Source organism: Hippocampus bargibanti, linkage group LG02 (genome assembly GCF_051943395.1).
Source record: "Hippocampus bargibanti isolate YZ-2025 linkage group LG02, ASM5194339v1, whole genome shotgun sequence".
In the NCBI taxonomy this organism is placed as follows: Eukaryota; Metazoa; Chordata; class Actinopteri; order Syngnathiformes; family Syngnathidae; genus Hippocampus; species Hippocampus bargibanti.
In genome coordinates, this window is record NC_142735.1 from 35003903 (window position 1) to 35031175 (window position 27273).

A 27273-nucleotide genomic window follows, 5' to 3' on the forward strand; every position below is an offset into this window, starting at 1 on the left:
TTTTGCTGTACATGTTTGGTCTGAAAACCGTGTTGCACCCAAAAGCCGCCAGAAGAGGGCGTCCAAGCTCCATATAAGGAATTTATCAGCTTGTGGAAACGGAGGTGGCCACAGGAGGTCGCCATTTTGTGCCTCTTTTCTGGTGATCGATTTCCCCCCCAATGTTGCCTCAAAATGGCATGGAATAAAATCTTTATTCGATTGCAAACATGTATGCTTTCCTCTTCAGAACTATTTAAAACATATTCATAACTGGAGGTGTAACAAGAGAGCATATTCTCCGAATCTGAAGCCATTGTTTGGATTCTCCAGCAATGCAAGACGTCATGGCGTGACGTCACCAACTGGGGGCGGGACTTTATGAAAATGCCCAATTCGCAGCTCAATTTTTTGCAGATTTTGGACACTAAGTCATTTTTATTGGTGTTTTGCATTTGAATAAAAATATCATACTGCGTGTTTTGGCTATTTTAGATGCTATAAAACGTTTTTCTGATGTCAGTTAAGAAAGAAAAAAGTGACGTCGGTTGTCCTTTAAGGTTCAGAAAACACAACCCCCCTAATCCTGTTTTCATAATAATAATAATAATAATAATAATAATAATAATAATAATAATGCATTGCATTTCTAAGCGCCTTTCAAAACTCTCAAGGATACTTTACAGTCCACTCAGCCCGGACGTTCTTTCATTATTTGGATTAATAAACAAACCTATAAATAAATAAATAAATAAATAGATAAATATATATAAACAAACAAATACATACATAAATACATAAATGCATGTATAAATACATCTAAACAATAAATAAATACATAAACTGGGAACTGATTATTCTCATTTTAATGGGTTGCTATGGGAAATTAATTTTGGGGATACCCACTTTTCGCCTTACACACTGTCTGGGAACCAATTAAGTTCGTAAGCCAAGGTATCACCGTACAGTACTTAGCGTTAGCAGTCGTGGTCTCACATCCGTTCAGGTACTTTCAGTATAAAACAATACAGCTATTACCACACTTTTCACCGCTTTTTTATTTTATTTTAGTGATTTACATGTATTTAGTGACATACATCTCGACATACGTACATATTCGTAGTGGTCATACGGACGGGTCAATTGAGGACTCTCCACTGTACTTTTATTTTTTTCAAAGACTCTCGGAGCCGTTTCCTTCCAATTAGTTTTCAGAGTACACCTCCCATGGACCATTTGTTGTACTGCATTTAAACAAAAAAACAAACATTTTTTTTTTCACTAATACCGTCTAAATAAACGCATTTTTATGAGTTAAACAATTTATGTTTCCTAATAATTCTGGTTAGCGTGTGAAGTGTGAGTGTGCATAGTTGTTTGTTTACGTGTGTCCTGGGAGGCAACCTGTTTAAGAGGCTCGGAAAATAATAATAATAATAATAATAATAATAATAATAATAATAATAATAATAATAATAATAATAATAATAATAATAATACTATAATAAATGGGTGGATGTTTCCAATCCAAATACATTCTTGATATTTATGAATAATTGCGACATGATTCTATTATGGCAGTGGTAATTTGTTGTTAAATGACTCCAGTGAGTAATATATGAATCAGAATGGAACATACGGGTCAATTTTACGACATATTCAACAAGGCCAGCGAACTTTATTACGTGAAAAGCGGAACTAAACACGCTGATTCGATTTAATATAACGCGGACACTTTTGTACACACAAGTTTTTAATTTTACATTTTTAAGATGAGTTGGATATTAAAAGTTAAATATCTGCACAGAACAGTACACAAATCTTATTTTAGTATCTCAGGTAAACATCTCGCGCATTGATTTTACTGGCACTATCCTTATCGTGCCTGCGCTAATGTATACTTCCGCGCATAATAGTTCTCTATTGGCATTTCAGTCCTTTTTCTCGATTATCTGACAAATACAAATAAATAAAACGAAAACAATTACATCATGTTATTAAGTATTAGATGAATATAATATTATTTGATGTCTGACACGCGTCGCTTTTTGCATCGAAATTAAATGGTGCGGAACTACTTCCCGACCAAAATTTGGTTACACCCACTTCGCCATTTTCTACTCGTTGATTGCGTTGTCACGAAGCTACAGCTACATTTATCTTTAAAAAAAATACGCTTAATGTTACTCCGAATACTTATCGTGTATCGGCTCCAATTGTCTAGCATTTTTTTAAATCAAACATTAACTACAACACTGACGTAGAGGTGTATTACGAGACGAAAATTAACGGTAACGGCTTGCCCGTTTCGCTGGCAACGTGCTTGCTGCTCGTTGCTGCACAAAGACGACTACCCGGTCGCACGTTTTTGTTTTTAAAATTGTAAACCTGCCGGCTGACACATTGACGTCCACCGTGCAAGACTCGAAGACCGAGGAGATGACGACCTCCGTGGGGAACGTGGCTGACAGCACAGGTTGGTTTCGCTTTAAAATATGAAATGGCGTATGGGGGGGGGGGGGGGGTGCAGAAACCGGCAGTCATTTTGAGCGTTGATATGACCGTGTTGGTACAACGTGAACATTTTAGTCTGTATCTATTGTCGGAGTGGTTATAAACCGACAATTACCGCCTTGCGAGAGTCTAGTTTGACTATATAATCGATATTTGTCACATGATCTAGCCTGTAATGGCTAATGCGAATGTCTTTTAGTTCCTCAATATTTGAGCATTCATGTAGGGATGTTTCAATAATAATTCAGCACACATTTTCTAATACCATATTAAAGTGCATTTAAATCGCGTTCAAATGATGTATAGATTATTGTCCTATGACAAATAATAAGGAAATAATGGACGAGGGGATTTTCTGCCTGTAATTACACTGTTAAAAAAATCTGTGACCGAAATATTACACTGTCAATGTTTTAGTTATTTAAGTTGCTAATTGGAATGATTTAGCGATAATGTAGTTGAATTTATATTAAATCATCTGTATTCTTCAGTATTTGATGTCCAAAGCGAAATATAAACGACAGATTAGCAAATATCAACGCTCGAATGCAGGCAGAATTTCGTCAGAAATCAAAAATGGCTGCCACTGAATACTAGGACAGAAAATTGCGAGCTCTAGAAATATACATGCTAATGCATCTTTTTTTCCATAACTTAGCAGTTATGGAGAAAATTATATATTCTACCACTTCTATGAGTTATAAAAATACAACATACTCACCTTTATAAACTGTAGTGTTAGCAAAAAGAGTGTAAACTTCGATCCATTTTCTCCCCCGTTTCTCATTGTATTCGGAGATTTCAAGAACCAGCATGGAGGGGAAACGTGTAATACGTCATCAGAAGCTGCATAGGTTGGAAAATCCCACGAAAAACGATTACGTACTCCACAAAAATGCAATGAGATACGACTGCGAGTACAGAGTGCGCTCGGTTCACTGGACAGAAACAATCGCGGTGGAATATAGCTCACTGTAGCGTACCTAATTCATGCTAATCTTCTATGTAGACGAATGATGCTGCAATCTCCTGCTCCTATGTTTGTCACCCCCATGCATGTGTTTCGTCATCAATTTTAATTAAAGCATGTGCATGTTTTTAAGGCAGAATGCGCATTTTTAATAAGTAATGCTCGAGCAGAATTTTTGCATTACTTGCTGTAAACAATTCATGCATGGAATAATGCCCGTAGAATGCTCAAATTATAAACTTTGTTTCCCTCACTTTGAATTGAAACCCTCACAGACACCCACCAACTTCTTTTTTTATTGTTGAATACCATTTTTTTATGTTACATTTATAAGTATTTATAATTTATTTTTCATTTGTCTGCCATTTTCCATCCATCACATCTAATGTCTTGTTTCCTCCCCCCTTCCCCCCTTTGCTCCTTGGGCTGTGTTGGTGCTCCAGAATCGTCAAAACGTATTCTTTCCTTCCAAGGGTTGGCTGAGCTGGCACATCGGGAATATCAGTCAGGGGACTTTGAGGCAGCAGAGCGCCACTGCATGCAGTTGTGGCGTCAGGAGCCTGATAACACAGGCGTACTGCTGCTCCTTTCCTCTATTCACTTCCAGTGCCGAAGACTTGATAGGTAGGTGAGGTGGGCTGGTCTTTGGTCCTATGCAACACATATGCGCTGGAGGTGCAAGGGAATCAATGATTTTTTTCGGTCATCAAAGAACCATATTTCTGAGTTTTGCTTGCTCGTTGATTAACTAATTCACTGCCAGACGGGCAAAAATGTGTCAATTTCCAGTGCCCGGGTTTTTGTCATTGTCACTCGAATTCCAGGACCCACAGAATACACAGTGCTGTTTCGGTTTATGAACCCCTTGGCTTACGAAATTTTCGGTTTACGAACATTAAACGTATGAAAATGTTACTTTGGCTTACAAACTATTTTTCGGGATACACACGGAGCTGCCTCAATGAGTGATGTGTCGTTGGCCAACGCGCCCGTTCCCCTAACAAGAAAATGGCAGCCGGCTTGTTTTGGTCCTCTATTCCCCGCCCCCAGTCGTCGGTTAAAGCCACGTGATTTGTCAAGAACGCAGCAGTGAGGGGAGGTGGTTTAAACATCAAAGAGATAAGCAGACGACAGAGAGAGTTTCAACTTTGATAGTTCAAAGGCAGAGTGTAGACTGCAAGGTTAAAATATCCCATCAGTCAGGCTCCACAAATAATAATAATACATTTCATTTATAAGCGCCTTTCAAAAAACCCGCACAAGCCATCTATCTGTACACTTGATGCAAAAAGCTATCAACCCAGCTAAACAGAACACAATTGATGAGGAACAAGATAAAATGATCGCAGAGAAAGCGCCAACAAGGGATCATTCCTCAAGATGGTGAAAGAAGAAAGTTACGTTCCTCATCAAGTGTTTAATGCTGAGGAAACCGGCCACTCCATTCCATCAAGCCATCAACGACATCACATAATAAATGACTTTATTATATATAGTACAGTTTATTTCTTTAATTATAAAACGATAGCACATTTATTATACATAAATTAAGGTACATTTTGTGGAGTTTTAAGGTTTAGAAAATTAGAAAGTAGAAAATTATGTTTTATGGGGACCTGGGAATGGATTATTCTCATTTTAATGGTTTCCTAAGGGAAATTAATTTTTGAGATACACACTTTTCGCCTTACACACTGTCTGGGAACCAATTAGGTTTGTGAGCCAAGGTATCACTGTATTGAATTTTAGGACTACATAAACATTCAATGAAAAAAGTTAATTTAGATACGATGCCGGTAAATCAGAATCGAGGAATATTTGTTGCGTCAACTTGAAAAACCTTTTTCAACATCTTTATTTGGTGTTTTTAATGTTTCTTCGTGTCTTTGGCTTAACACTAGCCTGTGGTGGGCTCTTTTTCGGTCTCATAATAGCAAAAGTACTACACTCGATAACAAACCACGTCCGCACTCAAAGAAAGGGGGTGACGAAAACTAGTCCGTCAGCCAAAGTGGCGCTGTGTGGTTTGATTCGTCCACCGAAAACTAGTTCGTATGCCAAGATTATATTCTCGCGAAGTTAACGTTTGTTAGGTGACAAGTTCGTTAGCTAAAGCATACTGTCAATTTTCCCCCTCTCAACCACACGCAACTCAGTACCACAAATAACACTTGCAGATTTTTGACCGACTGTTCGTTTCTCCCCCAACAGGTCCGCTCATTTCAGTACATTGGCCATTAAACAGAACCCAATACTGGCCGAGGCATACTCCAACCTGGGCAATGTGTACAAGGAGCGGGGGCAACTTCAGGAGGCCATCGAACATTATCGACACGCTCTGCGACTGAAGCCGGACTTCATCGACGGATACATCAACTTGGCTGCGGCTCTGGTCGCCGCGGGGGACATGGAAGGGGCGGTGCAGGCTTATGTGTCTGCGTTGCAGTATAACCCTGTAAGTAGTAAAAGCAAACAATTGTAAGCTCAAAATCAGTTAGTCTGTGTAAGCTCTCAGTCGTACAGGAGAGGTCCATCGGTGAAAAGGTTTCTTCAGCCTGTCATCTGTACTTTTTTCAAGGTGTCGGACGTTTCGCTTCTCATCCGAAGAGGTTCGTCAGCGAACTGAAGTTCTGCCGGTAGCTCTGGCCCTACACATGACAATACATAGCTCGCTAGCTGGACAGATAGCTAACAGAAAGCCAGCTAGCCAATATATCGCCAATAGATACCCAGCTAACCAGCCGGCTAGCTAATAGATAGCTAGCTAGCCGGATAAATAGCCAACAGATAGCTGGCTTGATAGATAGCTAATAATAATACATTTCATTTGTAAGCGCCTTTCAAAACTCTCAAGGTCACTTTACAGTCACTGGATCAGTTTTTTCTCTGGGTGAGCAGCGGCAGCCACATGCGCCAGCGTTCACTCAACCCGGAAGTAACTCAAATATATAGAAAGCGAGCTAGCTGGATAGATAGCTAACAGATAGCCAGCCAGGCAGCTAGATAGCTAATAATAATAATAATAATAGTAAAGTCTCGTTATATCGATATCGGATATATCGATAGTCCCGGTTATATCGATACTATTTCTATGCACGCACTGAGAAAATTACATGCAAACAGGGTCGGATATATCGATAGTCCCAGTTATATCGATATTTTTTCGGACTCCCTTGAATATCGATATAACGAGACTTTACTGTAATAATAATAATAATAATGCATTTAGTTTGTAAGCGCCTTTCAAAACTCTCCAGGTTTAGTTTGCTGACAAAGCTTTTCGGATGAGGAGCAAAACGTCCGGCGCCTTGGAAGAAGTACAGATGACGGTTGAAGAAACCTTCAAATCAGTTGTTTGCCAAATCTTGCAGCGATTTGTTTCCCTCTTCCTCAGGATCTTTACTGTGTGCGCAGTGACTTGGGCAACTTGCTTAAAGCACTCGGGCGCCTGGAAGAGGCTAAGGTATGTCTGGTGTCCTGCTGTGCTGTTTGAAATAACGTGGCGCTTTGAGTGGATTTTCTATGTGTTGTTTTTAGTGTCACCCTTCCTATTAAAGCCATCCTTAGGCCGCAGATGTTATTTTTTTTTTTTTACCCCCCTCTTCTTAAGCTAATAGAAACCTTCACCTTTATTGCCCCATATATCTCAGAATCCTCTTTCAGTAAAAAGTGTGCATTGCATACATGCTAAAAAAATATTTTATCTCTTAAAGGACAACCGGCACCTCCGGACAAGTTGCGTCCCTGATTTGTAAAATCACTTCAAATGACTTTAGCTATATTTTACCTTTTAAGACTCGCGCTGAATATTGTTTTTGATTTGATGACGATCCCCTGAGGAAACGCCCGTGACCGCGAAAGCGTCACACAATGCATTTTGAGTACTTTTTTTTTCGTCTGAAAACACCTTGTTGATGGCGAAATTAGAAGGAAAATGACATTAAAAAACGCGATGGTGAATCGTTGTGCGTCACAGCCAATTGCGGTAACGCGCATAAAGAAAGTGTAAGTTGACACAAATTCCCAGCAGACAAATCAGCCCATTTCCAACGGAGCTTGGGCGCCATCTTGTGCATTTTCTGGGCGCTACACTGGAGTCCAGACGGCTCGAATTGATACGGAAAGCCTTCTTTAATCGATTGCAAACATGTATGCTTTCCTCTTCAGAACTATTTGAATCATATTCATAACTGGATGAGTAACAAGAAAGCGTCTTCTCCGAATCTGAACTCTCTGAAGCCATTGTTTTGATTCTGGAGCAAGGCAGTTTGTGAAGGAGTATCCCTGCGTGACGTCACGAACAAGGGGGCGGGACTTTCTGAATCTCGCCATTTCCGAGTACATTTTGTAGCAGTTTTGGGAGACTTTTAAGTCATTTTTATTGGTGTTTTGAATTTGACTAAAAATATAAACCTGCGTGTTTTGGGTGTTTTAGATGCTATAAAACGTTTTTCTGATGTCAGTTCGGAGACAAAAAAAAGGCATTTTTATTGGTGTTTTGAATTTGACTAAAAATATAAACCTGCGTGTTTTGGGTGTTTTAGATGCTATAAAACGTTTTTCTGATGTCAGTTAGGAAACAAAAAAAATGGTGTCGGTTGTTCTTTAAATGATATTAAGCCCATGTGAGTTAATAATTATTTTAATGATAAAAAAACTTCTAGAGATTAGTTTTTAAAACCCTCCCCCCCCAGTATTAAAGACTCCTCATTTCCCCTTACATTACCATTTGTCCTAATTCCCCTTTTGGTTGTCCTTTGTCCTTCGAAAAGACGTCCTTCCCGCCCTTTTAGGAAGAAAGGCTCTATTAGGTCAAACGCTTATCATATCTCTCTCTATTCTTTCCATACAATTGATAGTTGACTATGGAGGGAAAATGCTGGCTCGGTCTGTGAAGAATATATGAACTGATAAGTAACTAGTTGATATTTGCAGTGCCAAAGATAAGATGGTTTGTAACCTCACCGCTGTACTCCAGTATTCTCTCCAGTTTAACGGACGTGACACTCGTTCCTCCCAGCCCCCCCCCCAGCCACTCACCATCCTTAATTCACACTTGAAAACCATTCGGCTTCTATTTACTATTTGAATGATTTTCCGATTATAAGCAACGAGTCAAATCTGGAGGTGTGCAGTTGGTTGCAAGCCCTCTTGTTTTTTTCTGCTATAGATGAGGGGGGTTTAAGGAGTGGGGATGGAGAATCGGAGCGTCAAGCTCCTCCGCTCTGTCGCTCCCCCAACCCCCCGCGCGCCCGCTAAGGATTGGTGGAGTGTGCGCGCCAAGAGCTGTCTTCCTGACCTTTGTGACCTCCCACAAAGTACCAAACAGCCCCTTTAACAGTGCTTTTCATGCGGCCATTTTTTTTTTTAGTCCACCGTGCCTCACTTTTTTTTGGATGTACTCACCCTTATCGTTTTGAGAAAAAAAACCCATAAACGTGGTCGCTTTCCGTCAGAATCAAAATCAGAAAACCTTTATTCGTCCCACAATAGGGAAATTTGCAGTCCACAGCAGCAATTTGAAAGGGTCTAGTCAAGCAGACAGCTCGCAATCTTGCACTCCACCGCCTGCGTCAGAATGCGGTTCGAAAAGGACAGGCGTGCGCAGCAGCAACGGCGATGACTTCTTTCATTTCAGAGCTGTGGAGAACTTCTAGATCCAAATAAACCACAGACTTTTTTTTTCCCTAACCCCCCCACCCCCATTGGCCAGGATTCAAGAAACCAGGACAAAGCGTCGTAAGCATTCGAAACGATTTCCTGAAAATGCCAAAAGGGAAGAAAGTCAACAATTAATTCTTGTTGCATTTTGCTTCCGATATGTAATTTCCCCCAAAGCCATGGGATCAGTTCGTTATGTTTAAGATCAAGCCTGTAACTGCCCTCCTGTAGCGACAACTCGATTCAATTTGTACAATTGATTGATGCGACTTTAGCTTATCAGCACACAAAGCCTTTCTTCCCCATGACCGCCCCCACCCTTTACAGTATTTTGGGGGGGTTTTCTTTGAAACATTTTTTTGCATGAATGAATACAGTGATACCTTGGCTTATGAACACTTTAGATAACGAACTTTTCGCCTTACGAACATAATCTTGGCATACAAACTATTTTTCGGGAAACACACGGATCGCCACAATGAGTGATGTGTCATTTGCGAACGAGCCGGTTCTTGGATCTCCTAACAAGGAACTGGAAACGAACTTTTTTTGTCCTCTATTCCCTGCCCCCAGTCTTCGGTTAAAGCCGCACGTGATTGGTCAAGAGCCGTGGTAGAGGAGGGGGGACACACGCAGCAGTGCGCGGGCGGAGGGAGTCGAGAAACAAACACCCATACGAAAGGATGACGACAAAGCTTGAAACAAAAAACAAAAGTGAAATTGTGAGAAAATTGATAGAAAACACAGTGACATTTGGCCTCGTTTCAACTTTATTGATGGTTTAAAGGCAGAGTGTAGACTACAAGGTTAAAATATCCCATCAATCAGGCTCCACAAATAACCCACAAAAGCCATCTGTACAATTTGAAGAGAAACGACAAGCAAGGGAACCAGCTATTAATAAAGTTTCTAGTGTGTCTGTTGCTGTTGCAATTTCACAAATTCCAAGATGTATGTATAACCCAGAGCTCCTTGAGACACTTTATGCAAAAACTATGCATTCCATCAACGACCATCACAAAGGTGAATAAAACAACTTTATTATACCATACAGTTTATTTCTTTAATTACAATACCATAGCACATTTATTATACATAAAATAAGATATATTGTGTGTAGTTTATAGGCTTATTTAGTTGAAAAAAAAAAAAAAATAGAACTGTTTAGTGCCTCTTTGCAATTTTTTGATGATGATACTAGTGCGGCGTGTTCTACCGGAAACAAATTGTATGTATGTAGTTAGTATGTAGTAATTATGTAGAACTTGTGTGTTCTACTTACCTGGCAATAAAGATGATTCTGATTCATTACAATACAATAGCACATTTATTATACATCAAATAATGGATATTTCGTGTAGTTTTAAAGCTTATTTAGTTGAAAATTATATTTTATGGGGACCTGGGAACGGATTATTCGAATTTTAATGGTTTCCTATGGGAAATTAATATTTGGAAGACACACTTATTGCCTTACACACAATGTTTTGGAACCAATTAAGTTCGTAAGGCAAGATATCACTGTAGTTGGTTATGCTTGATGTGTTTTGGAAGAACCTGCTACATTTTCCATATTGAAAGAACCCAATGCATTGTTGATCCAATTTACTAACAATGTTGTTTCTGATTTTTTTTTTTTGTCTCTTTTGGTTTTTTCCTCCACTGAAATTGTTGTATAGAAGGTTTCAGGTGGGTGATACAATTCCTGCGTAGGTGTCCCGGCAGGCGGAAAGGAACACTAGGGGGCCCGCCTCAGTCTTCTCTTCTTCCAGCCAGCCGCTCGGCCACCACTCTGACAAAGTCCAAAAATATGGTAACGGGTTTGTAACAGCCACCAAAAAAAAAAAAAAAAAAAAGAAAGAAAGAAAAACCACCTCACTTCACGCTTGAAGCTCCTCTCTTGTGGCATCTCTCAAAGAGCAAAAAAAGTAGCAAAAGAAATGACAGTAAGCATTTTTTAAAGATATGCTTGTACTAATTACTCAGTTTTAAATTCAGTGTAAAGCAACTTGGATTTTAGGAAGGCGGTAATGGTGAAAATAAGAATGCTCTAACTCTTACATAACTTGATGATTTTTTTTTCCTGTTTTTTTTTTTTTTTTTTTTTTTCCTTCTTTGTTGAGTTGCAGTGCTCTGATGATGCAGGTATTGCGCTGTGAGTCTATAGTAGCGCAGGGGCTGCGCAGCGATGCCACTCCAGGCAACCTAAAACGTCACAGCGCGCCAGCGTGCGACCCCCCTCTTACCTCCCCCAGTCCTTATGGCCTCTCGGTTGCAGACCTCCCCACCCTTAAAACCAGCCTCGCTCCCAAACGCCCGCAAAATCTCTACATTTTGGTCATGTACAACAGTCCCCTGTAGAGACTTCAAAATGTCCTGTGTTATTTACATCAATCAAACTTAATCCGCTGCAATTAATCGATGACATAAGGGGGGGTGTCAGCGTGGGCCAGTCTGGTGTGAAAGGGGTGTCGGTCTGCGGCCGTCGCACCAGGCCGTTGAGCAAGCGAAGCTGCAAAAGCGATTAGCCTACGCTAGGAGCGAGGCTGCGCAAGCGCGTCGCAATGTGGTGGCAGCAAAAACAACCCCACCAGCGTGATGTTGTCGCGCATGCATTTCAGGGACCACGACCTGCACAATCGGTTCGCCATCACAGGTTGTGAGTTAGCTCAAAATGACGCTTAACTTGATTTAGCTTAGTAGGAGAGCGTAGCAATTTGGGTTGGTTGCTAATATCAGTTCACGGTGTTCCCGTATGCATTTTTGCCATTTTTTTTTGGGAAATGGTGGCCATAACTGCACGATGAGGGCCGATGTGTAGGTGTTGGTTTGGATCTGCGCAGCGTAGGAAAAAGCAATGCAGCTTAGCGCAGCAGATTTGTGCGCAAGCGAGCCCGTGCTGTAGACTCACTTTTTGCTTTCCCGGAGTTCAGTCACTAATTTTGCTTCTTCTCTTCCATTTTTGTTTTTTTCTTCTTCTTGCTTTTGTACCCTACCCACCTTTTTTTTCCCTACAATCCCATGTCCTCCCCCTACCCTCTCCTTCGTGCTGTACTTTCCCTTTCCATCCGTTCTCTTCCTTTCCCATTGCCTTTTTTTTCCCCACTGGGAAACTCAAGGCTTGCTACCTGAAAGCCATTGAGACTCAGCCCAATTTCGCAGTGGCTTGGAGCAACCTGGGTTGCGTGTTCAACGCCCAGGGGGAGATATGGTTGGCCATCCACCATTTTGAGAAGGTATGTTGCTGTATTTTAGAAAACTGATATTTCAGCTTACGAACTTAATTGGTTCCCAGAAAGCATGTGTAAGGCAAAAAGTTTGTCTGCCAAACATTTATTTCCCATAATAAACCATTAAAAATGAGAATAATCCATTCCCAGGTCCCCATAAAACAATTTTCTACTAAATAAGCCTTAAAACTACACAAAATATCCCTTATTTATGTATAATAAATGTGCTATTGTATTGTAATTAAAGAGATAAACTGTACTATATAATAAAGTCGTTTTATTTACCTTTCTGATGTTAGTTGTCAATGGATGGCAAACTTCCTGGTTGCCTCTTGATGATATCCGAGTGAAGTTGCCGTGCTTTCTCTGCGATAATACTCTCACTCACAATGTCCCTTGCTAGCTGTTTTTCGTTAATCCAAATCAACAGAAGTTTTCCAACCTCTTCTATCGCCTGAGACCGTTGCTTAGGCAACCCAGAAACACCCTTAGCCACATGTAGCAATGGTCGACTTAGTGTACTAGTTCTGGGACGCTAAGTCACACAAACGCACACTAGACCGCCAAACGCAAACTAGACCGCCAGCCATCGTGGCGCTGTTCGACCGTGTAGTTCGCTGTTCATCCGCCGAAAACTTGTTTGTATGCCAAGATTATAGTTCGTGAGCGAACCCGTTTGTAAGCCGAGGTATCACTGTCCCCAGAAAATAATGTTTGATTGTGGTTTGTTCATCTCGTATATTTAAATCTGTACTTGTGTGTTAATTTTCAAGGCTGTGACACTGGACGCAAATTTCCTTGATGCCTACATCAATTTAGGAAATGTTTTGAAGGAAGCCAGAATCTTTGACAGGTCGGTCATCTCCATCCTGACATTTTTTGTAACTACTATTTATCAAACCTGTGCAAAGTAACAAAATTAGTAAATATGTCTGTAGGCTTTCAGTCGTACAGGAGTGGTCCATCGATGAAAAGCTTTCTTCAGCCGTCATCTGTACTTCTTTGAAAGTGTCGGACGTTTCCCTTCTTTTCCAAGAGGCTTCGTCAGCGAACTAAAGTTGTGCTGGTCACTCTGGCCCAATATATAGCTCGAATGGACAGAGGTGGCCTCATTGAGGTTTGATTTGGATCGTACTTACTACAGTCTTCTTAGATTGTTACCACGTAGGCTTAGTCATGCTGATAAAGTAATACCAGATCTATTGGGGCAATCAGAGACAGGCATATAACATAATCAGACAGGCAATAAAAATAATCAGATTGGCTTCAGGGAGTAGTCCACTGATGGCCGCATTGAGGTTTGATTTGGATTGTGCTTACAACAGACTTCTTCGATTGTTACTATGTAGGTTTACTCATGCTGATGAGGTGATACCAGAGCTATTGGGGCAATCAGAGACAGGCATAGAACTTTATAGGAAATCAAACAGAAGAAGAAAAGTAATCAGATTAGCTTCAGAGCATGGATGTAAAAGGGCAGAGGTCTGACACCGCCACCTCTGTCCATTAGGGATATCTATCGGGCCAGTGTTACCAGCACAACTTTAGATCGCTGACGAAGCTCTTTGGGTGAGGAGCGAAACGTCCGGCACCTTCAAAGAAGTACAAATGACGGCTGAAGAAACCTTTTCATCAAATTTGTAAATGATTTTGTGCGCACAGTTTAGCGTTGTTGATGAAATGAAAGTCTTGTGTTTCCAGAGCTGTGGCTGGATATCTGAGAGCCCTGAGCCTTAGTCCCAACCATGCAGTTGTTCATGGGAACCTGGCCTGCGTCTACTATGAGCAAGGCCTCATTGACCTAGCTATCGACACATACCGCCGAGCTATTGAACTGCAGCCTCACTTTCCGGATGCCTACTGCAATTTGGCAAATGCACTCAAGGAGAAAGGCAACGTAAGGCAATGACTCGAAGCATTGATTTACGATCCATCACTTGATTCGACACAGCAGTGACTAAATGCTAACTTGACCAATTTTTTTTCCCAGGTGTCCGAGGCAGAAGAGTGCTACAACACAGCGTTACGTTTGTGCCCGACGCACGCAGACTCCCTGAACAATTTAGCTAACATCAAACGCGAACAGGGCAACATTGAGGAGGCAGTTCAGCTTTACAGAAAAGCGCTAGAGGTACGGCTTGATGATCAATAAGAGTAGACTCATAATGATAAGCCAGCTAGAGTGAATAGATAGCTAGCTAGCCAGCCAGATCGCTAGCTAGCCAGCCAGAGCTAATAGATAGCAAATAGCTAGCAAATGATACTACTACTACTACTACTACTACTAATAATAATAATAATAATAATAATAAATGTCATTTATAAGCGCCTTTCAAAACTGTCAAGTTCACTTTACAGTCACAGGATCAGTTTTTCTGCAGGTGAGCAGCGGCGGCCAGCACGCGCCATGCGTTCACTCAACCCGGCACTAACTCAAATAGATAGAAAGCTAGCTAACTAGCTAATGGATAACTAGCTACACAGCCAGATAAGAATAAGAATAATACATTTCATTTATAAGCGCCTTTCAAAACTCTCAAGGTCACTTTACAGTCACAGGATCAGTTTTTCTGCGGGTGAGCAGCGGCGGCCAGCACGCGTCGTGGGCTCACTCAACTTAAATAGATAGAAAGCTAGCTCACTAGCTAATGGATAGCTAGCTAGATAGCCAGATAATACATTTCATTTATAAGCGACTTTCAAAACTCTCAAGGACACTTTACAGTCACATAATTTTCAGAGCTAGCCATATAGCTAATCGATAGCTACCGAGAAAGCTAGCTAGCCGGCAAGATAGCTAATAGATAGCAAATAGCTAGCTAGCTCCATAGCTAGATAAATATAAAAACAAGTGAAGAGAGGAAATATATTATATGCTAATGCTAGCACGGCTTTGCTACACATGCAGCGCGGGATTTCCCTCTATTGCTGAGCAACATGTTGTAATATACAGATTTGTCATATCCCCGAAGGTACTTTATAACAAAATTCGAAGAGGGCGAAATTAAGTCAGAATGTTATCCAATTAAAAGAGTCCATTTATTTGTCACATGCTGGACTGACTCATGGGTCACATATCACTTTGAGATCACCATCAAAATGGCATCCATGTGTCCAGGTGTTCCCAGAGTTTGCCGCGGCTCACTCCAACCTGGCTAGCGTTCTTCAACAGCAGGGGAAACTCCAGGAGGCCCTCATGCACTACAAAGAAGCTATCAGGTTTGTATTCATGCAATAGTATCCAGAATAAGTGATTGTGATTCTTCAGGGATGCATCTGGGCCACACCTCTTACACCATTTACGCAATTTGGCAGCCACTGGTGCAACTTTGTAACTCCAATGCGCGATTAGCGCACATTGCTACGTGGAATTAATCAGCCCGTTTCCACAGGCTGATTATTTCCTTACACTGAGCTTTGTCACCCTTTTTGTTGCTACACAAACTTTTCAGACCAAACAATGTACAGCAAAATGCATTGACTTGATGGAAGGACTGCTACAATGTGTCCTTTTTATGGTCAGGGGTGTTCCTTCAGTGACGTCACGTACGGTCTCGTCGCCAACTCAAAAACAAGACTTCCTGAATATTCAGCGCGAGCCTTAAAATGTAAAATATCGCTACATGCGGTGGAATCTTATTAAAATACGCTCAGTAGAAGTCATTTGAAGCCATTTTACAAATTATGGACACAACTTGTCCGGAGACGTCGGTTGTCCTTTAAAGTGTCCCAAAACTGCCACATAATGAGCTCGGAACTGGGGAGATTGAGAAAGTCCAGCTGCCTTGTTGGTGACGTCACACCAGGGTACTCCTTCACAAACTGCCTTGGTCAAAACAATGGCTTCAGAGAGTTCTGATTCGGAGAATATACTTTCTTGTTACTCATCCAGTTATGAATATGATTCAAATAGTTCTGAAGAGGATAGCATTAAATCGGGCCCTATCCATTTTAGAACTTGGCCCCCCTTTTCAGACACAAGGGCATCAACTGGCCCCCTTTTTTTAATTTCCCAGTTGCATTTCTGATTCTTTCACTTTTGGTGAGACATTGTCACTATTAAACACATTGAATCTGCCGGAGCAGAACATTAGAAATAATGGTTAACTTTCAATAATAATGATGTATCGAGATAACGGCGAGTTGTTTACGCAAAGCACTAACACTGTGTGTGATTTCCAGAATTAGTCCCACATTTGCGGATGCGTACTCAAACATGGGTAATACGCTGAAGGAAATGCAAGACGTGCAAGGAGCCCTCCAGTGCTACACCCGTGCCATCCAGATCAATCCTGCTTTTGCTGACGCTCACAGCAATTTGGCTTCCATCCACAAAGTAAGCGGCGTTACGCATTTGGCTCGTCAGCAATGACATTTTGATTTCTTATTTATATCAAGCGCTGTTATGAGTACAGACGCTCCCCTACTTACGAACATTCGAGTTATGAACAACGGTACATATGAATATTTTTGTAGTGACATATGTGGTATTCTCTCCAGTTGCCCATGTATATTTATAGAGCATATATTTTAATATTTTTTTATTTTTCAGTACAAACCATTAAAGGTTACTTTTACAAACCTTAAAGGACAACCAACACCATTTTTTTGTTTCCTAACTGACATCAATAAAACGTTTTATAGCATTTAAAATACCCAAAACACGCAGGCTGATCTTTTTAGTCAAATGCAAAACACCAATAAAAATGATTTAGTGTCCCAAAACTACTTCAAAATAACCCCGGAGATGCCGAGTTTCAGAAGGTCCCGCCCCCTTGTTCGTGACGTCACGCCAGGATGTCTTACTCATCCAGTTATGCTTATGATTCAAATAGTTCTGAAGAGGAAAGTTTAATGTTTGCAATCGATTAAATCGATGTAAATTTCTCCACTGTGAGACTAATAAAGGCAAATCCAATCCCATATCAATTCGAGCCGTCAGGACTCCAATGTAGCATCCCAGAAAATGCACAAGGTGGCGCCCAAGCTCCATTGGAAATGGGCTGATTTGTCTGCTGGGAATTTGTGTCAACTAGTATCAAATAGTAGTCTGGGTGCAAAAGTCAAAGTCAGCTCTATTATCAAATATGCTAATATTCATGACATACAGCGCAGACCTCTCGGACCCAGCATGCGAGGCACTTACAATGACTTTAACAAACATAATAAACATGAAAACGCCAATTTGCCAGGTGAGGGGAGCCGCAACACACAACGATTCATCTTTGCGTTATTTATGTTTTTCCTTCTAATTTCACCATCAACACGAAGTTTTCAGACCAAAGTACCCAAAATGCATTGTGTGTCGCTTTTTCGGTCAGGGGCGTTCCAGATGTAAATGTCACGTCAGGCATCGTCATCAACTTGAAAACAAGACTTCCTGAATATTCAGCGCGAGTCTTAAAACGTAAAATATAGCTATATGGCTTGAAATCTTTGTAAATTACGCTCAGTGATTTTACAAATTACGGACACAACTTGTCCATACTTGCATCATACTTGTATAAACCTTAAACATACTTATATAAGCCTTCAAGATACATTCCATCCATAATATAGCACAGAATCAACTTAACGAACAATTCACCTTACGAACAACCATTCGGAATGTATCTCGTTCGTAATTTGGGGATCGTTTGTACTTTTAACTACAGTAAAGTCTCGTTATATCGATATTCAAGGGAGTCCGAAAAAATATCGATATAACCGGGACTATCGATATATCCGACCCTGTTTGCATGTAATTTTCTCCGTGCGTGCATAGAAATAGTATCGATATAACCGGGACTATCGATATATCCGATATCGATATAACGAGACTTTACTGTATCTGATTACCATCTTCTATGATGGGAATTGAAACAAAAATAAAAACGTTTGTATGATGACGTCGTACTTGACTCTTATTTGGCATAAAAAGTGATTGTGTTTCTAATGTACGATAATGATGTTTGTCTGTAAGGATTCTGGAAACATCCCAGAAGCCATCGCATCGTACCGCACCGCCTTGAAACTCAAACCCGATTTCCCTGATGCTTATTGTAACCTGGCACATTGCTTGCAGGTTGGTGTTTTTTTTTTCTCCTAATACTCTATTCTTACATATTCAATGTTATGCATTTTTTTCTACTTTTTAACCTTCTGTTATCACTCTCCCAAATTTTTTTTTTAGATCGTATGCGATTGGACAGATTATGATGACCGGATGAAAAAACTAGTTAGCATCGTTGCCGACCAGCTGGAAAAGAACCGCTTACCATCGGTGCACCCTCACCACAGCATGCTGTATCCACTCTCGCACGGCTTTCGCAAGGCCATTGCTGAGCGTCATGGGAACCTTTGCTTGGACAAGGTAAAAACGCTTTCTTCTAAGCCACATTTGAATCATTTTCACCAGTGTTAAAAATCGTTTGGCTCGTTAGCACGTATGTGATTCAGGCCATTGCGATACATTTGTTTATTGCACAGATCAATGCTTTGCACAAACCTGCCTTCGAGCACCCAAAAGACCTGACGGCCAGTGGTGGACGACTGCGCGTGGGTTACGTCAGCTCAGACTTTGGCAACCACCCGACTTCCCACTTAATGCAGTCCATTCCCGGGATGCATAACTCTGAGAAATTTGAGGTGAGTCACCGTTAAAAAGTGACTTTATTAGGTATACAGTTATACCTCGGCTTATGAACGCTTTCGCTAACAAACTTTTCTCCTTACGAATATTAAATTTGCGAGAGGATATAATATTGCACTCAGTGCAAACGTGTTTGTTATGGAGTGGATACTTTAGATTTTTTGTGACCAAAAAAGACCCACCACAGGCTAGTGTGAAGCCGAAGAGGACACAAAAGAAAATTACGGTCGAGCAGAAGAAGGAGATCATCGAAAAACACAAACGAGGTGTGCGTTTGTGTGACTTAGCGTCACAGTACCAGTATGCTCAGTCGACCATTGCTAAGGGTGTTTATGTGTTGTCGAGGCAATGGTCTCAGGCAATAATAATAACAATACATTTCATTTCTAAGCGCCTTTCAAAACTTTCAAGGTCACTTTACAGTCACAGGTTAAAGTTTTTCTGTGGGTGAGCAGCGGCAGCCACTTGCGCCAGTGTTCACTCAACCCTGAAGTAACTCGGATAGAAGGCTAGCTAGCTAGCTAATGGATAGCTAATAAATAGGTAATAGATAGCTAGACAGCTAGCGACTAGCTAGACAGCTAACTAATAGATAGCCATATAGCCAACAGCCAGACAGCTAGACAGCTAACAGCTAGAATACAATACAATGGATTAGACTCATTGATATAGTGCGTTCGCAAATGCTGCAGGTGTGACAGAACATTTCGCAGACTACATAAAGAAATTTGAATAGCGATCCTTAGTTATTTATAAATTGCATTGGAATATAAGGCGCACAGAGGTCGGCTTTTGAGAAATTTGAAGAGGTTGAAAAACATCTGTTGATTTGGATTAATGAAAAGCAGCTAGCAGGGGACAATGTGTGAGGGTATTATCGCCGAGAAAGCACGGCAACTTCACTCGGATATCAAGAGGCAACTACATCAACGACCATCACAAAGGTAAATAAAACGGCTTTATTATATAGTATAGTTTGTTTCTATAAATACAATACAATAGCACATTTATTATACATAAAATAAGGTATCTTTTGTGTAGTTTTAAGGCTTATTTAGTCGAAAGTTATGTTTTATGGGGACCTGGAAACAGATTATTCTCATTTTTAACCGTTTCGTATGGGAAATTAATGTTTCGAAGACACTTTTCGCCTTACACTTTCTGGGAACCAATTAAGTTCGTAAGCCAAGGTATCACTGTACATTGAAGCCACAAAGAAGTCGACCAAAAAAGAATCATTGGATGGGGTTATATATAAATATTTCACCATTCCCTTTCTCACCCCAAGGTGTTTTGCTACGCACTGAGCCCCGATGACAGTACGAACTTCCGAGTCAAAGTCATAGCAGAGGCTCACAATTTCACAGACCTCTCACAGGTGACGTCTTGTATTTATTTTCTGAAGGTCATGGATACATATAGAGCTGATATTTATGAAAAATCATTTCTCATGGTTTTCACTCATTATTTTATCTCTATTTTTAGATTCCTTGTAATGGCAAAGCAGCAGATCGTATTCATCAGGATGGAGTCCACATACTGGTCAACATGAACGGTTACACCAAAGGGGCCCGAAACGAGCTGTTTGCCCTGCGACCTGCTCCTATTCAGGTAAGCTCATGCCAAAATTGCCAAAAAAAAAACATTTCTGACACAGATTCCTAATTTGAAGCTTCATCTTGGCTGCGTCTCTGGGATTCCATTTTGTGTGTTTTGTCTATCAAATAATCCATTTGTTTTCTCCTTAGGCCATGTGGCTGGGTTACCCCGGAACCAGCGGCGCCCCCTTCATGGACTACATCATCAGCGACAAGGAGACGTCACCCGGGGAAGTCGTTGATCAGTATTCTGAGAAGGTTGCCTATATGCCCCATACCTTTTTCATCGGTGATCATGCCAACATGTTTCCTCATCTCAAGGTTTGTATTCTCTCCACCTGCTTTCCTTATTTATTCATTGTTGTTAATTTTAAATAATAATAATACATTTAATTTCTAAGCGCCTTTCAAAAATCTCAAGGTCACTTTACAGTCACAGGTTCCGTTTTTCTGTGGGTGAGCAGCGGCAGCCACACGCGCCGGCGTTCACTCAACCCGGAATAACTCGAATAGATAGAAAGCTAGCTAGCTAGCTAATAGTTAGTATTAGCTAAATAATAAATAATTAATGACAAAGGATAAATGATAAATAATCTAGCTAAATAGAAAGCTGAGATGGGGGGAATAGGAAGTGCAGTCCAACCCCTAAATACAGTGGTCGGCTGTCACGGCCTGCAAGGCCTTCTCTGCTGGTCTAAAAATATCTGAATAACAGACTAATGTGATTTATATTTTGTCCATGAATTTATCTTAAATAATTCCAAATTGTCTTTCAGCTTCCTTTCATTCCCTTTTCACTGTTGTGCTGCTCCAGATGTGTGTTTTCATATTTAAGCAATTAACCAATCGCATTTCAGCCATTTGTTATCAGGTTCATAAATCTACCTGGACGCCTTCATAATCAGTTCTGCAGGCCCTGAAGCATAAAATAAGTGTCGATTAAGCTGCTGCCAATCTCAATTTAGAGTTGGCAACCCAAACCAAGGTCTGCTGGAAAGGCACTTCACTTGTATCACTAGTAGCTTGTGATAAGCGCATACTGGCCAGAGCTAGCATACTATATCAGTCGCGAGCATTTTTGTGTCAATTTTATCGCGGGTTTGTCAACCCACAAGAACTGAAGGAGGAGAAGAAATGGATTGTACAAGTATGTTTTTATACCCGCAGAAAAAGGCAGTGATTGATTTCAAATCAAATGGACACATCTTTGACAACCGCATCGTTCTCAATGGTATTGATCTGAAGGCTTTCTTGGACAGTCTGCCCGATGTCAAAGTTATCAAGGTAAGGAACATTTTTGAAGGTGGTAGAAAAACCGTATGATTGGTATTATTAAATAAAAAATAGTGAAAACGGTGTGCTAATGCAGTTGTAAGTTATTTCTGACGGTTGAATAAAATTTGCTAAACGTGCAAGTCAAATTTCTGAGGATTTTGTTCTGTTGTCCAGATGAAATGTGACAACAATCAAGATTCTGCAGCAGACACAAATGGAGCATTGTCGATGCCCGTCATTCCGATGAACACGGCTGCCGAAGCAATCATTAACATGATCAACCAAGGCCAAATACAGGTCACCATCAACAGCTTCACCGTCAGCAACGGCCTTGCCACCACACAGGTGTGTATTACACTAAGATGATCATTTTACACATACAGGTAACATCCCCAGTTACGACCGGCGCGAGTTACGTCCACCCATACTTACAACCATGACCGCCAGACCCCTCCCCCCCTATTTTTTTTAATTTTATTCTACGCCTGGCACCGCAACCCCCAAGCAGTACTACACCCGTACTACAATTTTGGCCAGCCAGCATGTCACACACTCGCACAGCAATCTACTGCATGACTACAACAGTTTGGTATATAATAGTATTCAATAGAAAGTGCTGCTTAAAAACACCAGATTGACATGGTAATCTATCCTGTTTTGTAAACGTCACGTCGGCCATTTTGAATGGATTTCGATTTACGACCGTTTTGTCGGAACGGAACCCGATCGTAACTCGGATGTTACCTGTGATTTGAATGCACCAGTGGAAATGGGCAATTTGAAGTCGTACTTCTGCACCTACCCAGGAATATAGACACACCCCAACTTACGAACGAGATACGTTCCGAACGGTCGTTCTCTAGTTGAATTTGTTCGTAAGTTGCTTCAATCCTATATTTTGTATGGAATGTATGTTTAATGTTTATATAAATATGTTTAAAGGTTTGTATGAGTCACCTGTATTGGTTTGTACTGAAAAAAAAAAACATTTTAATAAAATATATCCTCTATAAAGATATGTACATGTACAACTGGAGAGAATACTACATATGTTACTACAACAATGTTCGTATGTGCCGTTGTTCGTAACTCGAATGTTGGTAAGTAGGGGAGCGTCTGTATATTGAATTTGTTTGATTGTTGCTTACCAATGGTGAGCGTAAATGGACACATCTGTGTCTGGATGTTGAAGAAACCAGTAGGCTTTGCAATCGAGTGCTTCGTGTTCTTACAAGTGATTATTTTTATTGTTGTGTATCTTTGTATTATTGTGGGACGAATAAAGGTTTTCTGATTTTGATGATTTTACACACCCCCTCCCATTTCAGATCAACAATAAAGCAGCCACGGGGGAGGAGGTGCCACGAACAATTGTTGTGACCACCCGTTCCCAGTATGGTCTTCCAGAGGACTCCATTGTTTACTGCAACTTCAACCAACTCTACAAGATTGACCCGCCAACCCTTCAAATGTGGGCCAATGTAAGTCAGAGCTGATTTGACTCTACACATTAACTCATTCACTGCCATTCACAATTTTATTCAGGAATTGAAAATATGATGTGCAGCGCCATTCCCGAATCTGGTCGGGTTTTGTTTTTTTTCTTGTTTTGGGTGACGATAAAGCGCTGACGGGGCAGCATTTGCCTTTTTTCCATGTTAAGAAGCACTTTGTTCCAGCTTCAGCTGTTGTTAAAGCGCTATATAAACCAATATGTATGTATTGCATTGTATTTTGGACATCTACCCTCATTTCAACCTCATATAACTCCACACCCATATAATCTAGGAATTGACTGTTTTTTTTTGTCTGATGAAAGAAGTCTAAAATTTCTAACGCTGCATTGAATGTTTATGTAGTCCTAAATGTCAATATTCTGTGGGTCTTGGAATTCGAGTGACAATGACAAAAACCCTGGCTGAGCAGTGCACACATTTTTTTGCACATCATCTGGCAGTGAATGAGTTAATTTACCTTCCATTTTTCAAAGAGATGAATGTCAAAATTCATGACGGGTGTTGTTGAAGCGCTATATAAACCAATATGTATGTATTGCATTGTATTTTGGACATCTGCCCTCATTTCAAGCTCCTATAACTCCACACCCATTTAATTTAGGAATTAACTGTTTTTTGTCTGATGAATGAAGAAAGTCTAAAATTTCTAACCCTGTATTGAATGTTTATGTAGTCCTAAATTTCAATATTGTGTGGGTCCTGGAATTCGAGTGATAATGACAAAAACCCTGGCACTGGAGTAGACATATTTTTGCACATCGTCAGGCGGTGAATGGGTTAATACATTTCTTGGATTGGATGTACCTTTATTCGTCTCGCAGTGGAGAAATTTACATTTCACAGCAGCAAAGTTATGAAAGGAAGAGGAAAGGAAAGAAGGAAATAGAAAAACATGAGCTCCCATCCACGCATCCATTTTTAGTATTAACATTATTATTATGTACAGTATTAACTGGTTGACTGGCTATCTAGCTGGCTAGCTAATAGCTATCTATTGGCTAGCTAGCTAGCTAGCGTTCTATCTATTTGAGTTACTTCCGGGTTGAGTGAACACTGGCGCGTGTGGCTGCCGCTGCTCACCCGCAGAAAAACTTGTCCTGTGACTGTAGTGACCATGAGAGTTTTGAAAGGCGCTTAGAATGGAAATGTATTATTATTATTATTATTATTAATGGCCAAAGTTCATTTTAAACTGACATTTCCAACATTTTGCACCTGCTCTTTCCTGCAGATCCTAAAACGTGTGCAGAACAGTGTGTTGTGGCTCCTTCGGTTCCCCGCTGTGGGTGAGCCCAACATCCAGCAGTATGCGCAGAACATGGGCCTCCCGGCTTCTCGCATCATCTTCTCGCCAGTGGCCCCCAAAGAAGAACATGTTAGGAGGGGTCAGCTGGCTGACGTGTGCTTAGATACGCCCCTTTGCAACGGTCACACTACAGGCATGGATGTTCTGTGGGCTGGAACTCCCATGGTCACTATGCCAGGTGAGGTTTTGCTTAGTTTACAACAGAACATTACATACACGCCATTTCTGCACAGTATGTAAAATGATGTACCATCATTTCCGGACTATAGAACACACTTGTTTATGAGCCTCAACCAGTATATTTTTAAAGGAAACCCCATTTTGTACAGACATAAACCTTAGCGCCTATAGCCGCATGTGCCCAAATTGAAAACCAAGATATTTATTAAAGAAAAACAGTACACAGAAAACATTTTCAAAGTTTTAATAATATGCGGTGATACCTCGGCTTACGATCTTAATTGGTTCCCAGAAATTATGTATAAGGCGAAAAGTTCATCTGCCAAACATTTATTTTCCATAAGAAACCATTAAAAATGAGAATAATCCGTTCCCAGGTCCCCATAAAACATATTTTTCTACAAAATTAAGCCTTAAAACTACACAAAATATACCTTATTTTATGTATAATAAATGTGATATTGTATTGTAATTAAAGAAATAAACTGAACTATATAATAAAGTCATTTTATTTACCTTTGTGATGGTCGTTGATGTCGTTGCCTCTTGGTGATATCCGAGTGAAGTTGCCATGCTTTCTCAGCAATAATACCCTCACTCACACTGTTCCCTGCTAGCTGCTTTTTGCGAATCCAAATCAACAGAAGTCTTTCAACCTCTTCTATTGCCTGAGACCGTTGCTTAGACCAGTGTTTTTCAACCTTTTTTGAACCAGGGCATGTTTTTTTACATTGGATTTTTTTTGCGGTGACGTGTTGCTACATGGACGAATATCAAATTACCCTCCCAGTCTTGTCAGCACGGACACAGGACAATGACATAATATTGGCAGAAAATGACACAATTGTGTGCCGCGGCACAGTGGTTGAAAATCACTGGCTTAGACAACACAGAAACACCCATAGCTACACGTAGCAATGGTCCACTTAGCGTACTGGTACTACTACGCTAAATCACACAAAACGCATTTTCGATGATCTCCTTCTTCTGCTCGACCGTTATTTTCTTTCGTGTCCTCTTCGGCGTAACACTAGCCTGTGGTGGGGTCTTTTTCGGTCCCATGATAGCAAAAGTACTCCACTCGATAACAACCAGACCAGATCACTTGAGTAATTTTCGCCCATTTCTATCTTGCTACAGGCGAGACTCTGGCTTCACGAGTGGCTGCTTCACAACTCAGCTGCCTCGGCTGTCCGGAACTCATCGCACATAGTCGACAAGACTACGAGGACATCGCAGTAAAACTTGGATCCGACATGGAATAGTAGGGGAAAATTATTATACAAGTAGTGGAATCATTTTAACTCGTTTATTACTTTATGTTTGTTAAACTATTTTTTTTTTTTCCCCCTCGCAGCCTGAAGATGATTCGTGCGCGTGTTTGGAAGCAGCGCATTTGTAGTCCTCTTTTCAATACCAAGCAGTACACGATGGACCTGGAGAGGCTCTACTTGCAGATGTGGGAACACCACAGCAAAGGCAACAAGCCAGATCACATGTTTCAAGTTCACGCAGTCGAAACTGGTGACAGTGCCTGAAACTGGAAAGCCAACAAAATACAGTTGTTCCCCCTCCTCCCACCATTTTTTTTCAAGCACAAGAATCCCAATTTGGAACGGTCTACTTGCCGCCATTTTTTTTTTTTTGTGAGTGATTGTGTTGCACGTTCACTTCGAAGTGAGGCTAAAAAAAGTCTCACGAATACACATGTTTATCTCGCCATAATCACATTTTTGGATGTGATTGAAACTACAGTCAAGGAACGCATGAGCGACCACTCTTTCGGCACTTGGATCTATAGTCGTTTTCTGTTTGCAAGTGTGGATGTACAGAACTAATTGAAGCTTACGCCACAAATATCCGACCCTTAGTTCTATTTATAATTTTTTTTTTTTTTTTGTGAATGTATGTCATGGACATTTTTCTTACATGTGTTATTTCAGCTTTGGACGTTTCATTTTAGCAGAACTGCTTCACAGATTCTCCCCAGAGGTTTATTTAATGACAAAAAAAGGTGTGTATTTTTTTTTGGGGGGGGGGTGGGTGGGTGGGTATAATGTTGTCCTCTCATAACCAAAATCTGCAGTCAATTGTCTCATTTTTTTCTGTTACACTGATTGCTGACAATGTTCTTTTTGATTAAGATGCTCAAGTTCAATATTGCAGAGTAGCGGAAAGATCAGATTGGTCTTGTTTTAAATTACACTGAAGGAGGAACCTAGGTAAGTATTTTCTTAGTATTTTTTTTGTGTTTTTGTATAGTCTTTTTTTTTGAGTTGATGCTGTCACTTTTACTTTGCTCTTGATAAGGGAAAAAATAAAGATGGCAATTCGAAAAGGGTCTCGGAAATTTTGATGTACAAAGATGGCGGTGATTTACATTTTTCTTCAGGTAAAGGAGGATGCACACAA

General features: G+C 40.6%; 1 protein-coding gene and 1 long non-coding RNA gene across 3 annotated transcripts; one reads left to right on the forward strand and one right to left on the reverse strand.

Moving 5' to 3' along the window:
* The first annotated feature begins 2087 nt into the window (after positions 1–2087).
* On the forward strand, positions 2088–27204 carry LOC148902523 (UDP-N-acetylglucosamine--peptide N-acetylglucosaminyltransferase 110 kDa subunit). 2 transcript variants are annotated; one of them, XM_088991139.1, is made up of 22 exons: positions 2088–2455; positions 3907–4087; positions 5675–5918; positions 6858–6926; positions 12244–12360; positions 13128–13207; positions 14056–14251; positions 14345–14485; positions 15473–15573; positions 16537–16690; positions 18317–18418; positions 18527–18706; positions 18823–18981; positions 20274–20363; positions 20471–20596; positions 20734–20904; positions 21751–21867; positions 22033–22203; positions 23187–23339; positions 24607–24859; positions 26002–26125; positions 26219–27204. In XM_088991139.1, the coding sequence occupies exons 1-22, from the start codon at positions 2419–2421 to the stop codon at positions 26397–26399; spliced, it is 3147 nt and encodes a 1048-aa protein (XP_088847265.1). In that variant the 5' UTR covers positions 2088–2418; the 3' UTR covers positions 26400–27204. The 2 variants fall into 2 exon arrangements, with proteins under 2 accessions (XP_088847265.1, XP_088847266.1); XM_088991140.1 differs by having other exon boundaries at positions 3937–4087.
* LOC148902524 (uncharacterized) lies at positions 7066–10939 on the reverse strand. The gene is made up of 2 exons (XR_016114313.1): positions 7986–10939; positions 7066–7876 (listed from the first exon to the last, which is right to left on the reverse strand). It is a non-coding gene; the product is annotated as an uncharacterized LOC148902524 (long non-coding RNA).
* Positions 27205–27273: the final 69 nt, after the last annotated feature.